This window comes from Psilocybe cubensis, chromosome 6 (assembly GCF_017499595.1).
Source record: "Psilocybe cubensis strain MGC-MH-2018 chromosome 6, whole genome shotgun sequence".
In the NCBI taxonomy this organism is placed as follows: domain Eukaryota; kingdom Fungi; phylum Basidiomycota; class Agaricomycetes; order Agaricales; family Agrocybaceae; genus Psilocybe; species Psilocybe cubensis.
Genome location: NC_063004.1, coordinates 3556934 through 3572726, shown reverse-complemented (window position 1 = coordinate 3572726; position 15793 = coordinate 3556934). Strand labels below are relative to the sequence as shown.

At 45.3% G+C, this 15793-nt stretch overlaps 3 protein-coding genes across 3 annotated transcripts; 1 reads left to right on the top strand and 2 right to left on the bottom strand.

Moving 5' to 3' along the window:
- Window positions 1–9605: 9605 nt before the first annotated feature.
- JR316_0007573 (uncharacterized protein) lies at window positions 9606–11389 on the bottom strand (the record flags this gene model as incomplete). The annotated part of the gene is made up of 7 exons (XM_047893309.1): window positions 9606–9614; window positions 9652–9867; window positions 10146–10158; window positions 10335–10439; window positions 10965–11020; window positions 11151–11287; window positions 11365–11389. The coding sequence occupies 7 exons, from the start codon at window positions 11387–11389 to the stop codon at window positions 9606–9608; spliced, it is 561 nt and encodes a 186-aa protein (XP_047748591.1).
- Window positions 11390–12129: 740 nt separating this feature from the next.
- Window positions 12130–13684, top strand: JR316_0007572 (Subtilisin-like protease 3; the record flags this gene model as incomplete). Its single annotated transcript, XM_047893308.1, has 10 exons — window positions 12130–12304; window positions 12369–12462; window positions 12523–12710; window positions 12774–12790; window positions 12852–12899; window positions 12961–12980; window positions 13034–13075; window positions 13139–13189; window positions 13317–13431; window positions 13487–13684. The coding sequence occupies 10 exons, from the start codon at window positions 12130–12132 to the stop codon at window positions 13682–13684; spliced, it is 948 nt and encodes a 315-aa protein (XP_047748590.1).
- Window positions 13685–14573: 889 nt separating this feature from the next.
- On the bottom strand, window positions 14574–15357 carry JR316_0007571 (uncharacterized protein; the record flags this gene model as incomplete). The annotated part of the gene is made up of 3 exons (XM_047893307.1): window positions 14574–14789; window positions 14850–14981; window positions 15094–15357. 3 exons carry the CDS (start codon window positions 15355–15357, stop codon window positions 14574–14576), a joined length of 612 nt encoding a protein of 203 aa, XP_047748589.1.
- Window positions 15358–15793: the final 436 nt, after the last annotated feature.

Here is a 15793-nt window from a genome sequence, read left to right as displayed (position 1 = left end):
TAGCCTATTTTAGATGGCAAGCGTGGACTACTTTATCGATCAGTATGATGAGCCAAGGTCTGTACAGTGCTTAACTCTTTTAACCCTTGTACTGAACCATCTCCGTTACAATATTATGCTTTCAGGAATTCTCCAAATCAGGATATATGCCATGTACTTCAATAAGAAATTGGCATTTATCCTCTTAATAATCTTTCTCCTTTTGTCCGCAATATCTGGTATAATAATAGAGCTTTCTCTTCAAGATATGAAAGGTGATTACATGGATTACTCGTTGATGATCACTTCTCTAACAGCTAAATAACATAAGCCAAAGTGATATCAAATCCCAAAGGCATTGCATGTATAGCACTGCATTCCACGCATTACTTTTTTGCCTTTTGGATCCCTATATTCTGCTTTGAGGCATTATTGTGTATCCTAGCATTGATTAAAGGTATAGAAGTAACCGATTCTCTGGAATTGGTAGGACATAGACAACACTCGTCAGTTACGAGTGGAAAACAGTTGATAGAAATGCTCTACCGCGGCTCAGCCATATACTTTGTAATGTATGTCCCTCTGCAATTGCTACGACAAAAAAATGCTGACATATGTATCCTCACAACATGTAGCATTGGCCTGATATATATCACATTAACACTGATGTGGATTGCTTTCCCTGTATGTATAAATCCTTTGTTTGGTGTTCCGTCTCATTATGGTATCTTTATTAGTCCAGTGAGTTGGGTCAAACTCCATTGGGATTTTGCCTTGCGTTCCCCTGTATCGTATCGAGTCGACTTGTTCTCAGCATTCGTGGTACCTCCAAGAGTAATTCAATCAATTGATTTGTCTATATACATGGTGTAGAAAAACAATAATCTAACACCGTACTAAATATTGTACATGAGTGTCAGTTACAGACCTTGTTTTCCTCTGGTTTACCACAGAGATAAATACCGCGCAGGGACAAGCTCGAATCAACTATATCGCAGGCGCGACACTGCTCTCATCCCTGTGTACCACTCTGTACGCAACCATCCTCATTGGATAAAAATTCTACACCTCTACACGTGAGATATACCACTCACAAAACCGATACACGCGTATCCTCGCTATAGTAATCAAGACATCCGCAATATACTCTATCGTTCTCATAGTTGTTGCGCTTGGCATGGTAGTTCCCCAGCTAAGCAATGTTGCTTCTCCGTTGGTTGCGTTGGAAACCTATACTACTGTGGCAGAAAATGTGCTGGTAAGTTTCCTTGAGTTATTACGTGTGGGATTAGTGCTTTACGAGAAGCCGTTGGTATTTCAGCGACTTGTTCCGACTGCTATGGTACTACGACTAGTGCTTGCAAGCCACCATGCTACTATGTCTTCCCACGCTTCGCTTCCCCAAGTTAGTGCTATTATTTCTGATGGGCAGTGAATCGTTTATAGAAATTTTAAAGATAAATAGAAGACAGTTTCGTAATCAACTAAGCAGAACACAGATGTTTACTTCTCTCATTCTCATGACATTTCTTGAAAGAGAAAATGAACCGTGCCGTAGAGATTGGAAAGGTCGGGCGACGATGTCACTCCCATTGGATCCACAATTTCTCATTCAAACATGTTAAATATGTATAATTACAATAACGATACACTAAGATATAGCATTGAATGATATTTTAATCGGTTCTTGCATATTATCTGTTGACTGGACTGACCAATGGAGTCTCGCATCCGCAACAGTGCGCGCTGCGCCCGAGCGGGCGGCACGGTGTCGGCCAGTCAAAGCGGGGTTTGAATAAAGATGACAACATCAAGGACAAACAATGCGCCACTTCGTAGTTCGTTCGTCATCTCCAAGTTCCCCAGCCACTCGACTGACGCCAGAACCATTGCAGGACTCTAAACCGGAGATATAGGAAGAGGGACATGCAGTCTGAGGAATAGAGGAAGGGGCGATCTAGGTGAGTGATTCATGTTTGATATGTCTTTTGTTGCTTTCGCGTACGGAATCGATACGAGGAACCCTACGGCTCTCCTCTGACCCCCCCCCCCTCGCCATCTTTATCACCCTCATTTTCCGAATGCACTGGAAGAATTTCTACATCGAAGCCGGGAAGCCTACCCTGGGCTCATATGACAGTTGATGTGCTACCTGTGCCGTGAGGTGAATGTGTAACATTGTCCTATCCAATGCAGTAGAAATTGTGGTACATGCTATCTCGCGTTTTCAATGTCATTCTCCTATATCCTCTATCGTTGATTTTTATCCTTTGTCAATTTAAATAAAAAAATGATTCGGGAAATGTAGCGGTTCACACCGCTGTTGGCATGCGAGTTTGAGCATGAGTACTGCGCGGTGTAGAGTCGGATACGGGATCGGAAGGTTACGGGTCGTCTGCATCAACGGTTCGAGGTGGAGGAAGCGTTAGTATTCGTTTGTGTTTGCTCAGACTATCGCCGGACTACCCGCTCTTCCTGAATCCATGCGTATGACCACGGACGTCAACGCGCCCAGTCTGTTTTAACCACTTTTACTCCCACGGCAGACACCGCTGCGATCTGCGGCCAACCCGGCACGCAACAAGAACAACGAAAACCAACACCACTTCTTTTTAAACGCCTACATATTTCACACCGCATGCACCATTCGCAACTCACCACCCCGCCACTTGTTTCGTTCATGGCACAAACCGCACCACTTACTCAACCCTTGCACTCGCTTGGCCTGTATCACGCATGAGGTCCTGACGCACTCGTCACGGTGACCTATGCCCTCCACCGGCCTCAAGGATTATTTCGCTGGGAAGTTCGATATCGTCCAGGCTGAAGCGGTGTTTGATAACTCATCGATGGACCTGGGAGCAGATATTCACCTATGTATTGCGGGGTGCAAAACAAGCCCGCTCCTACGTCAAGTCAAGGTTTTGTTTCCGCTTATCGCTCGGCAGTGGGTTATAACAAGGTGCGTTAACATTGACCACTACCTCCTCAACCTCCGTATTCTCTGCATCTTGTTCCTCCTAGATTGATTGGATACAACCCCATTGTACTGCCGCTCTTGAACGAGTACCGCCGCCGTCAACTGGACCACTGACGATCCAAGACGCGGTCAAATGAACAGATGACACAGGAGGAGGATAGAGGATATTACGATGAGGGTGCGAATGAAGGAGCATACTGTCGAGCTTGACATGGATTCCAAACACACTGAGGGCCCCCGACCGCACACAACGATGAGTCGCCGTAGCCTGCCTGTCCCACAACCCTGCCACCTCTCTCACCCGGTTTCACCCGCTCTCTGCGTTCGGTGGTTATCTCAGTCCTGGTGAGTGATAGTCATAGCCTGTATCCTACTTCTTTCTTCCACGCTTCCACGCTTCCACTGACGCAACACTGTCAACCCCACTTGTCCTACCCTCCCTCCGCATTCAACACAATCGCTTTACCCTCAACATCGCACTCACCACGCAAAGCATTCCCTCCCCTTTTAAATTTCCTCCCATTTGTGGGGCTAAGCACCCGATGTTCTTCCTAAACATTGCAACTCGCCGCACTACGTGTGGCCTTCCACGGGTGGCAATGGTTCGATGCGCACCACACGGGTCTTGACGGACGACTTATAACAGGCCTTTACGGGTGTTGATATTGGGATGGGCGTAGGTGTGGGCATGAAATAGGTAGATGGGGCACACGATGCAGAACGGGATGGGGAACACGGAGAGAGAAACACACACTCAGTCCCGGATGTTTAATCCGAGCTCTATGAAGAGTTTCCGTTAGACTCTTCTGCGCGTGTCACTTCCGGTAGTGTTAGTTCTGGCTCTGGCCCTGGCTCTGGCCCTGGCCCTGGTTATGCTTCTGGTGATGCTTCTGTCGAGCCCTCTCTTTCCTCTACGCTTTCACCCGCGCCATCCCCCAACGAATACGTCATAAGATGCATCCCGCATTCTGATAAACACTGACTCCACACACTTGGAACTTGAGCTGACGGCTGACTCTGCAGTCTCGGCCAGCAGCAGCAGCAGCAGCAGCACTGCCCATCCTTGCCTGCGTCTACATCACACTCTGTACACTTCATACTCATCGCTCATGCTCTGCGTGGTGTTGAACAAGAACACAACCACGATGCCGCTTGGTCGCTTGGAGCACAGGTAGGGGATTTGGTCACGAGCACGAGCACTCGGCACTCGGGAAGACGAGGGTGCTGTGCGGGCGACTCCCCTGCCTGGAGCTGAGCGCATATATGCGCTTCATCGTCCCATGGAGGCGTACAGATGTAGATATGTATGGGTTTGATGTTGAAGGGCGGATCGTGGGCAAAGTTGAACACATGTTGCTCACAGAATACAAATGCCTATCTCAAACTGCGAATTCTGAATCGAATGCGGAACGTGGTGAAGAGTTCCCCTTCTCCGGGACCTGTCCTGCGCGTTGTATCTCGGATCAGGGCTCTCGCGCACTTCAGCGACTTCTCGTTTGATTCCTCTGGGTTGCCCACTCATTTCTCCGCAACTTAACTTCTCAGAGATGCAGCAATTTCTGTCGTAGAGTGCCTCGAAAGCATTTAGTCCATGTACATCATCGTTCTATCCTACAAGCACATTTCTTATAATTCCTTATTCCAGACAATCTCTCCAGACTTGGACAATCTTTCTGAATCCAACACCCGCTGCTCTGCTTCTGCTGGTTGGAATGGAGTTCCGCCATTTGGTCTAGCAGAAGCCACATCGTTCCAAGCGGCAACTTGCGAATCAGGATGCTGATGCACCCCAAATTGAATGGCCGTTAAATGGGAAACTGGGTTCAACGATGCTGTTGTGTGGGCAGCTGGATTAGTGAGGGCAATCCTTGCCACTAGTATCGTTGGCGCCAACCCCTATGTGGTTCATAAATTAATAACATAAATTAATAACAGACGCACTACATTGGGAAAGACACTTACCCCAATTATGACTGCAACTGCTTGTACATAGTACAAGGCGATGTACACAGGAGCCTCCAACGATGGGAAAGACGAAGGAAGAGCTGTGATTATAGCCATGACAAGTAATATCAAAGAATACACCGCAGCCGACTCGACAATCATCGCAGCAATGCGAATAAACCTTCTCCTATACGACAAGTTGCTGGACCTCGACGCGCGATGGATCTTGAATGCAATGAGGAATGTAGTACTGACTGCCGTGCCAAGAATGATAAAAGGTAGAGCACTTTCAATCCTGTTACTGGCCAATATGGCACTTGAACTACTGACTCCATTGGCAAATAGAGCATCAAAGATGGTCGCTGACAATGATAAACCTTTAACGGAGAGGTAATTAGAGATGTTATCATTCGAGTCTCCCGGATATCAGCGTACCAAACTCGGCAACTAAAAGGAGAAGTGGGAGTGTGATTGCCAGTATAGAGCGTCCCCACACATGGTAACATCTCCATATCTAGTCAACGAGCATCAGCAGTGAGATACGTATCTTGGTGGTCAGTTGGACTGACCAGTAATCCATCCGAAATGATAAATAGTGCATAAAAGAAGATATCATTGAGGACCCGTGTGATCCATTGAGATTGAAGGCCTCCTAATGCTCCCCAGTATATCGAGTTTGAGGTGTTGGTGTTATTTAAAACCAACCGATTCAGAAAATACCATTGCAGTATAACCTCCATGAGACAGGACAAGTATAAGCTTGAGATTGCCACTAGTACAACAATGTTCGTTGTACTGGACTGCCTCTTGCATACTGTATAAAAACGCATGTCAATCGATATCCAGTGTACAAAATAATAAACGTGCAATAGATATACACGGTTCCTGAGTAAACCATCGTGTAAATGCCTAAAATTCTACCGATTGAGCGTTCCTAATCGTTGACCAGCAACGGTGCATTACACCTACCCATTAAGAAACTCAGCGCAAGCGTAGAATTAAGACTAGCGCCGATGACATCTTGTATTCCGACCGGAACTGCAATGCTAGGTGTAGACATAATGATACGTAGCAGATTGCCCACACCAGATAATTCGTTCGCCTTATATAAACCCTTAGGAACATCTCTCACAACTCATAAGGGTGAATTTCGGATCCACGAGATGTAAATTATCTCACAATGTGTCCAATGTCCATCATAGACTCTCTCGAGATCACATCAAAATCAATGGATTGTATAGTTATCAAATATTGCACACATACTCAGAGCTGTGTAATCTTTGTGCTGTCCCCCGAGACACATCGCATCCCTGACAGATAAAGGCTCGAAGCCGTCAGTTTAATAACAATATCTGACTCCATACACTTGCAGACGCTCGTTGTTTGCGTCAAAGATAACTGATGCCAAGGTGACATTTTCGTTCTCACTGTACAGTATACGTCTTGTCTTGATGCATGGACACGCAGCTTTTAATTGAAAACGCATTGATATACCGGGAGCTATTGGTTATTTTTCGCATAGTATGACCTGTGACTCATCTGTCCCCATTGTCTCCCAGCCACTGTCACCCCCGTAGAACGTGGAATAGAATATTTCCCCTCCCTCCGCAAATTTCGCTCGGTCATGGGGGCCATAATATCCCTGTTTACAAGTTAAGAAAGTGTTTTAACACTTATTCATTATCTAGGAGAATGATTCCGACCCCTATCTGTCACATAACTGTTCAGCGCATTAAAGAGATAGAATTAATCACCCCCAAACCCTTGTTGAGAGTTCTGTAAGTTACTCCCAATGACACGTTACATGCCCACCCTCTGCGACAAAATCTGTTGGCTAATATTGCAATCTTGAGTTGCACGAGCATGCTGGATTTACAGATAGATTCTTGAAAAAGTTTTTGGTGAATACGTTATCTCCAACGTTCCAGGTAGTGCACAACGCTCCATCATATCAGAGGTTATTTTGGGTGGCGACATCATTCACAAGGCAGATTTCAAGTCATATGAACAAGACCCATACGGTTGGAAATGTCGTTGACCCCGCATTTCCGCGCCAGAGAATTCAGATACCAAGTCTTTCCATCCAGTGTTCCAAGATGTCAAATACGCCCCTATTAATAGTACTATAAACTAGGCATAAATAGATATCCTCGCAATTCCACGTGGAAAAGTCAGTATTTACTGTCATGGGTCCATGTGGCATGAATTGATCATTTCATTGATTTGGGCACTATTTCACAGGAAGACTCGTCCACGAGTTTTCTTTTCTACACGCTCCGCATTTTTATCGACTTCTGTCATCTATATTCTTATTTGCATACATGTCATTGGTGTCTTTCTCGGCATCAGCAGTGTTCTAGCCCATTCTTCATGAAATTGTAGAGACCGCGGGGAAATAGTCAGTACTCATTGCTCTATAAGCATTCTTGATGGTGCTTATTGGCAGGACTGTAAGTTTAATAGAGGATTTGGGTGCCTTTGAGGAGTAAAGAGGTATTTGAAGGGGTATTTATGTGTCTCTTGGTGTGCCATTAATGTGCAATCTGATCATCGGAGACGAGTGGAGGTGTTCTTAAAATAAATAAGGCTGTACCTAGGAAGCCACCACATGTTCCCTCTGTTAACGAAGATAGCGATGTACATACATTGTCGGTTGTGTGATACAGTGCACAGCGTCCGGATCGAAGAAGAGTTTTCGGCTCGGAGCCACCGAAGTCTCCCCTACAATGCAACATAATATCACACAAATCTCGGTAGTTTCAACTTATTTCTGAAATTAAGCTTGAACGTCCTTCAACTAGCGGTGCTGTACGTTGGTGTGGACTCGATGCGTATAGGTTAACGAGTATTTGTGTGTTGATATGCAGATGCGGTGTTCGTGGGTGCGGCGGTGAGTGAAAGCGGAGGTTTGAATGTCCTTAACAACAGTAAGGACAAACAACGTGTCGTTTGTTCATTCCCAATAACAATACTTTCCCTCCTTGTTCTTTTCCACTTACTTCCACCTCTACTGAAGCCACTCAGAAGATAAAATTTTGAAAGCAAGGCGCGTGGAACACGATAGACGCAGGGCGACAGTGGAAAATGGATGTCGATGAGGCAGGGAGCCAGTTGAGGAGTCCGGGGAGGATTTCGGTGAGAACTTGCTCCTGATCGTTGTCGTGCATAAATTTCAATAGTCCACGGCCAAAAACCCCCCTTCCCTCGCTGTTCCTCTCCACTGCACTGGAACATGCAAGATATCGACGCTGTGGCACTCACACGGGGCTTATATATGACTTGTGGTATACTGTGTGCAGCGTCGTCGGTGAGATGCGTCAGTGCAGTGGAATGTGAGGTCCATCGTACCTTGTTCCATGTATCGTGTGTTATTTGGCACATACAAACTATACCTTCGTCTTTCCTACGCCGCTACACCACGCGCTTCATCAGTTCGCCTCCCGCCCGCCCTACATTTGTGTTCCCATTGTCTTCACAGGCTTCACAGGCCTCCCTAACTATGTAATGCTTCAATCAAGGGTATCCGGGCTTCTTTGTGTCTGTTGACCTCCGGCGTGAGTTAATGATGCTAGATGTAGGCCGTGTTTGACTTTGTGCTGGCTGCATACGTGGCAGAAGCACGAGTCGCGCGTCCACAGCTTTCTTGGCCTTTCAGGCCTTTTTGAGTGCTCGTGGTCGTCTTTTCATACCTTTCATTTCCCATTGAGCAGGTACTGGCGCCAGAACCCCCTACCATCCCTCTTCTGACGTGTCCTCGTGGCTTCCATGTGCGTCTCGCTGTTCCTACCACCACCTTGGAGATGAAGACACTTATTTGACATCTAGTTTTCTCTGAGCGCCCGACCGCCCCTTTGTCAGGTCACTTCTAGCATGTGTCGCGTCCTATTTGTCAAATATATGCGCGGTTTGTTGGGTGTTTTTGAACGGTGCATATCTCTAGACATGTAACGTCTCCCCTGCTATACTCGTAGTCTAACTAGACTCGACCTCCTTCCATGCCCAGCTCAAGCGCCTTTGGCATATCTTCGAGCACATGATCCATCACTATTTTGTCGTGTCCCCATGGCCTCGATGAGTGTCCCCCTGTTCTCACACACACCCCTATAGAGTTATGGTTATGAAACTAAATGTTGAATCCAACTGCAACAGGTTCATCAACATCTCCCTCGCTCAGAGCGCGAAGGCGGCTTTAACAAGGTCAGCTCCAATGTACGTTGCATCCTATTTTGTGAAAATTTGAATGATTTAATGCATGTTATGCACCACTTGAAACGCATATGTTGGCCTGTCTTGTAAATTATTGACGATTGGTGACACATATATGCGCATACATTTCCAACAATCAAAGGTAGTTCACATGCTGTGGTAACTGTTATAGCAATTGAGGACGATACCTCATCATCGCATCCGACCCCGCTCACTGCCATGAGGCCTTTTTGGGAAGACGTCGCATTCACTGACAAGATTCAACCCGCAAAAGTATGACTCAGACTACGATTCGACTGTTCCACGTATGTCCGTAATCAATGTTTTTTTCCTGTTCCCTTTTCTCACCCTCTTAACCCTCTACTTTCCTCGTCTTTCTTTTTTACGCCAAAGTCCCCAATGAACGGGGGCTTTCCGCTTCAACGACGCGAGATGAGCAACCGTGTATCTCAGTCTCTGTGCAGTCTTTGGGTATCAAATGTATTAGAAACCATATTCAGGAAGTCTACAAACGAGGTTCTGACGTACGGGACCCTAATCACCTGGACGCCTTTCTCTTTGACTGCGCGGTTGAATACACGAAGGTCCACATCAAGCTCCAGCCATTTCGGATTGGGTCCCTCCGCAAGATACGTTCTGATGGTTCCTTGCATCGAAGCAACATCGTAACCAACAGCCAAAGTGATCCCAGGGAGAAGATTCCCAGATATAGTCCCAATTTGTCCTCCGCTTCCGTTTGGCCATCCACGTATGGGGCACTGGAAAATGTCAGTGCAATGTCAGTGCGGTCAGTGCATGTCAGTGCATACCACAGTAATGTCAGTGCAATGTCAGTGCAGACTGCAGTGATGTCAGTGCAATGTCAGTGCATGTTTCCAATAATCTATAAGTTGGTCATGGTGTGTCAGTACATGCCTGTGCGTGCAGGGTTATGTTAGTGCATTGGTTAGTTCATCGTGATGGTGTGGTGGCAAAATTTGAACTTGTTAAATTGGGGCCGTGAGAAAGTTAACTTGGGGGGATGATTAAAGCATACGGTCTCGGAGTTTCTGGGTCAGGCATAGCTAAATAACAAGATATAGAAGTAAATATATATTCTCTACATTTTCAAGTAACAATCTGGTGTACCAAATCAAGCATAGATGTGGGAAGAATGAATGAATTGTATTGGAATCATTAAATAGGCGCCTCAGAGTATTCCAGTGTATAATTGATCCTGTTTGACAATGATTTGGGATCATCCTTGGCTGCAGGCGCAACAATGCTTTGGTATTGGCCTTGGCTTGGGGTGCGGATTTCTAGTAAGTATTTCGATGTCCCCATGTCACAGCTGAAAGGGAAAGGGAATTACAAAGTCCCATTGAAGCACCCTAGTCAAGCGGGTCTTGGGAACAGCTGATGGACCAGAGGAAACTCATACAGTCTACTTACCTAAAATTGTGTTCTTCATTTGAAATAAAAGATAACATGATTATAAGGTAAAAACTATGTCAGTGCATTGTCAGTGCACCATTAATGAAGGTCAGTGTATGTCAGTGCATGTGAGTGCACCGTCAGTGCATGTAAGTGCACCGTCAGTGCATGTCAGTGCAAAGTCAGTGCAATTGCTTGGCGGTCAGTGCATGTGTCAGTGCATCAACTCTTGGTATTCAGTATAGAGATAATTCTAGGAGGATAGTAGATTTCTAGACACTTATAATACATTCAAAATCCGTCTAAGTAATCCTGCACTGAACACAGTTTCATTTTATATAAGTACAGACTTCAACTTTTTCACAAATCCTAAGTGATGTCAGTGCATGTCAGTGCATAGACATTATATTGTCAGCGCATGTCAGTGCCGACGTGCACTTACATGCACTGACATGCACTGACATTTCTTGTTGCCCCCACGTATGCCAACGGTGATGTCTATACAACAATTCGCAACTACCAAATCAATCGATCCGCGCAGCTTTTGAAGTAGAAAAGGGAAGGATCAAGTTTGATCAGTGAATAACAGTGCAAAGACGGTATGGTGTTGGTTGGTTTCATTGCGTACCCCGATCCAGATAAAGTCCACCGGGACTTCAATTTGCAGGTCCCACGTTTGGAGTTTGCTCACTGGATCCCCTGAAAATTCATGAAGATCATCTGAGACGCCGTGTTGGCGAAGCCATTCGTGGACTTGTTCAGTCTCTACAGAATCGAAGTTAGATCTTCACTAAATGATAGAAGACTGCGCTGCCTTGTTGAAAATTGGAATGAGTACATACCTTTGTCGACTGCGTCGTTGGACATGATTGAAATTCAGCTGTCAATATGGTGAAAGTGCTGTTCAATCTTTGCGGTTCCCTTTATACACTTGTTAATAGCAACTTAGTACCGTATACATGGATGACTTCACCAGGTCACTTTCCTTTGTTGTTTGCGTCCGGAGATTTTCATTGTGCGGACGTTCCAGATATCTTGAGTCAAAAACTACTAAATAAACTAACTATCTCTCTTCATAATCACCCATGGGAAACGGTACCTGAAAGAACCTTTAAATCTAGGTTACACTTAGCATGTTGTTTGGCTTTACAGTGATCCCGCAACACTAGAATTGCCGTGTACAAACAAACAAGCGTTTATTTATGGCTTACAAATGCCCCTTCCGGTATCGTATTCTCATATTGCATCTCTAAATACACAATAAAGGACTTACTGGAATCTCATCGGTAAGCAGCTACCCTCTTATAAACCTTTCCATACGGTCATTTTCACCAATCAAAGTCGTTATAATTGAGTGATCACGGCGATGTAATAACTCCTGAGCCATATATGTTCATCTCCATGGTCAAAATCCTATGTTAACTTCCGCATGGACTGCTATCATCTATGACATGCGAAGAAGATAACAGAGAATTTTACTCGGTTGTGAGGGCGTGAGTGAGACTGGAGCCCCAATGTAAGATATAATAAAACCATTGCACCACGAAGGAGTATTTAACACCAGTCCTCTCACCACAAGTCGCCAAATAACCACGCTCCTCTGAAGTATGTCAGAAAGCCAAGAAGTCCCAATTGCCACAGACTCGGAGGCAAACACGTACATCATCGTTCTACGTGACGGGGTATCGACGTCGTCATTCCTAAGATCACAGGAAGAACAAGTCAAGGCATTCTCTGCTTCCTCTGTCCATGTGTTTGAGCACGTCCTGAATGGGTTTACCGGTGAGCAATTTCATGCACTGCAAGGTCGCTTTACGACTCAGGGAAACTAACGGGCCATTTTCAGGAAGTTTTTCTGAAAGCCATATTGAAAGTATAAAGGCCCACTCAGACGTCAAATACGTGGAAGCCGATGCCAAATGTTATGCATATGGACATCAGTATGTTATTCTTCACCTTCTGTGCAGTGGTTTCAAGATATAATAAATTGTGCATGTTAGATCCGACGCAACATGGAATTTAGCAAGATTGAGTCGGATCGCCCCACTTGAGAAAGTCGAACCCAAGTATCACTACTACTATGATACCCAAGCCGGTAGAGGTGTAGATATCTACATTGTTGGTGAGCAGCCTGATACAAACCTTTTTGAGCAGATACATGGTATTGACGTATCTGAAACAGACACGGGTAAATTATATTACAACTGTGATAATAATATCACTTACCTGCTTTTGATTTGACTCGATTTAGGGATTGATACATCTCATGTAAGATCGTCATTTCTCCACCCGGGTATTGGCTTTGAATTGATAATAATATAATGGTCAGCCATCCTTTGAGAATCGCGCATCTTGGGGAATAACCCTTACAGGAAAGGTAAGTTGGGAACCAATGTATACCGTTCGTCACTGAACCCTATTTTTATTGAAATTTACAGCCCAACGTAGATACCGATGGGTAAGTGCCATGATATAATTACTGTTTCAACATCTTATATCATTTTATTCCAGTCATGGTACGCACGTCGCCGGGATAGCAATGTCGAAGCAATAGTGCGTATATAACAAACTGTCTTCAAAACCATGATGATATAATGTTTCAATTTTCCGTTGTAGCGGCGTTGCCAAAGAGGCAAACGCCATAGCTGTGAAGATCCAGGAAAATAAGTAAGTAATTGGCTGATAAGTAATGCTTATAAACAACTAAACAAACTGGCATCAGAGATTCCCGCTCCACTTTACTGTTTGATCAAGTCTTTTGATTCGTAATAAGCATCACTGATTGTCACTACAGTGTCAAGGCGTTAGACTGGATACTTATCAACGTTAAATTTACCAAACGTCCAAGTATAGTCAACCTGAGTATTGGAGGTGATGCAAGTCAAGCAATTGACGATTCTGTCAAAAAGGTATGTCGGTCGATTCTCATATTTATTTCGACAATTTTTACATAGTTTGTTATAGCTGTTTGACACAAAGATATCTGTTGTGGCCGCAGCTGGAAACAATAACAAGGACGCAAAATTCGTTAGCCCTGCTCGCTCTCCCTTTGCAATAACCGTTGGTGCAACTACCTTCCGTGATAAACGGTACAAACATTCAAACTACGGGAGTGTAGTCAATGTATTTGCCCCTGGTAACCATGATCTTATACCTACTTGACTCCTATGAGTAAACCATTTCAGGCGAGGACATAATATCAACCTGGTTGCACGGAGGGAGCACTACATACACTGGCACTTCAATGGTAGCGTCACTGACTCGGAAATTGTACATTTCATAGGCAATTAACCATGAATTACACAGGCTGCACCGCATGTATCTGGACTTACGGCCTGCCTGAAGTCTCTAGAATCAACAAGAATACCTTCAAACTTCTGGGCATACGTACATGGGGGAATATTACATGACATCCGTACGCCTTTCTTGTCTTATCAGCGTTGTATCAAAGCATGACATCAAATTGTAGCGGACAAAACACCTAACCTGCTTGCGTACAACGGATTTTACAATCTTGGTGGCTGGCCCTCGTCGGTCAGTTCGTGGCATGGATGATTAATTTTAATTTTAATCATATAACACTTTGCAGGCAGCAGATGGAGATGAGACCAATGAGGACATCCCACTCGAGTCTTGATCAGCAGTATCTCTACTCATAATTCAAAACCTGTCAACGTTTGCTCAAGCTTAAAAAAATCACATATATACACTAAGAAACATAAATATCAAACAGCTGTCGAGTCATAGTAATATCCAGCGTCCAGGGGCCCCCACATCCCTTTTCACGGCGCAATCTCCCGAAGTGAGGATATGCGCTGAGATAGTTTCGTAACGTACTCTATTCGTCACAATAAATGCTCATCAGCTGTTTAATTTTGCGAAGGAGAATTTGGCTTACCCGCCATTCTGTACCATACTCCGTTGTTTCCAACAAAGGGTACTTTCCCATAATATACATTTCAATCTCATGAAATGTTGCCTTGTGATTGCAGCAGCAGATTGCTAACATAAGTACCTGTGCTTGTTTATAGATTGTCCATGGGTCCGGGCCCTATGGCCACGCATCTTCTAGCGGAATATTATACGGTATTTTGAGGATTGAACGAACCGCCCTGTCTGTATACTCTGCGGACGGCAGAGCATCCACTTCGTAGGGGGTTAGCACCCCACTGGTACGTTTGCGCCGCGCACTCTTCTGCGCAGGGGTCTCTCCAATGCGACTCCGAGTCGAACGCGACTTCGGCGCTTTGCGTGGGTGCGCGGGGGCCTGAAGAGTAATATATTGAATTGGTCCATGAACTTTGAATGATAAAGAAGGAGAACTTACCTTCGACGACCTGGCTTTGCCTTTGAAGTGATAGGAACATGCGACATAGAAGAAAGGAAGTGAAGGCTTGTTGTGGCTGGAGAAGAAGCGGGCAGTGGCCATGGTGGAGTGACCCAAGCAGCCGGGTAAGACCTGTAGGCATAAAAATTTGAAGGGGGGGGGGGGGGGGGGGGGGGATATGATTTATCTCCTTCATCACAGAAAATTCAATCTTTGGCGGTTTCAATGATAGAAAAAGACGCACCGAGTATCTGGATGATATGGGCTGTGGCATTGACGATGTCGCGATGGAACCAGCAGAAGTTGACGGATTCCTCCAGCTAGATGGTGCATGGCTGGTGGTGTTGTTAATATTGAGGTAATCGGAGTCATCGTTGTAGTTGACATAGCGCTCCATTTCCCTGAACCCTTCCTCCGACTGCTCATCCGACAAGGCTGGAAGGTCGTGTGCAGCTACGGTCTCCTTAGCCTCGTCCTTGTTCGCATTATTTTCGTAGTTGAGGTCCATGCTATGGTTGGTGAGCTCCTCCATGTCCGGGTATCACATATCTTCCTCTGACTCCGTCTCGGGCTCGTTGTAATTGACGTAGCGCTCCATTTCCCTGAAGCCGAACAATTCCTCTGATTGTTCATCTGACAAGATTGGAAAGTCTTGTGCAGATACAATGTCCTTAACCTCGTCCTTAGCTGTACAGTTAACATCAGCGCGCTGGAATGACAAAGAGGGGAAAGGGACTGTTATACCTTCTATCCTTGTTTGGGTATATTGAGGCATTGGTACTGTCTCTACAGGATTTCATATTGAGCCTGGAAGCGTGCCATGTACTCGTTGATGATGGATGTATCACGTTGAAGTTTACATTCCCCTCTCTGGCGCGTTGTGACGAAGGGGCGCGTTGATGCTTGATGTTGGATTGAAGTACTCGTTGGAGTATTTTTACAAG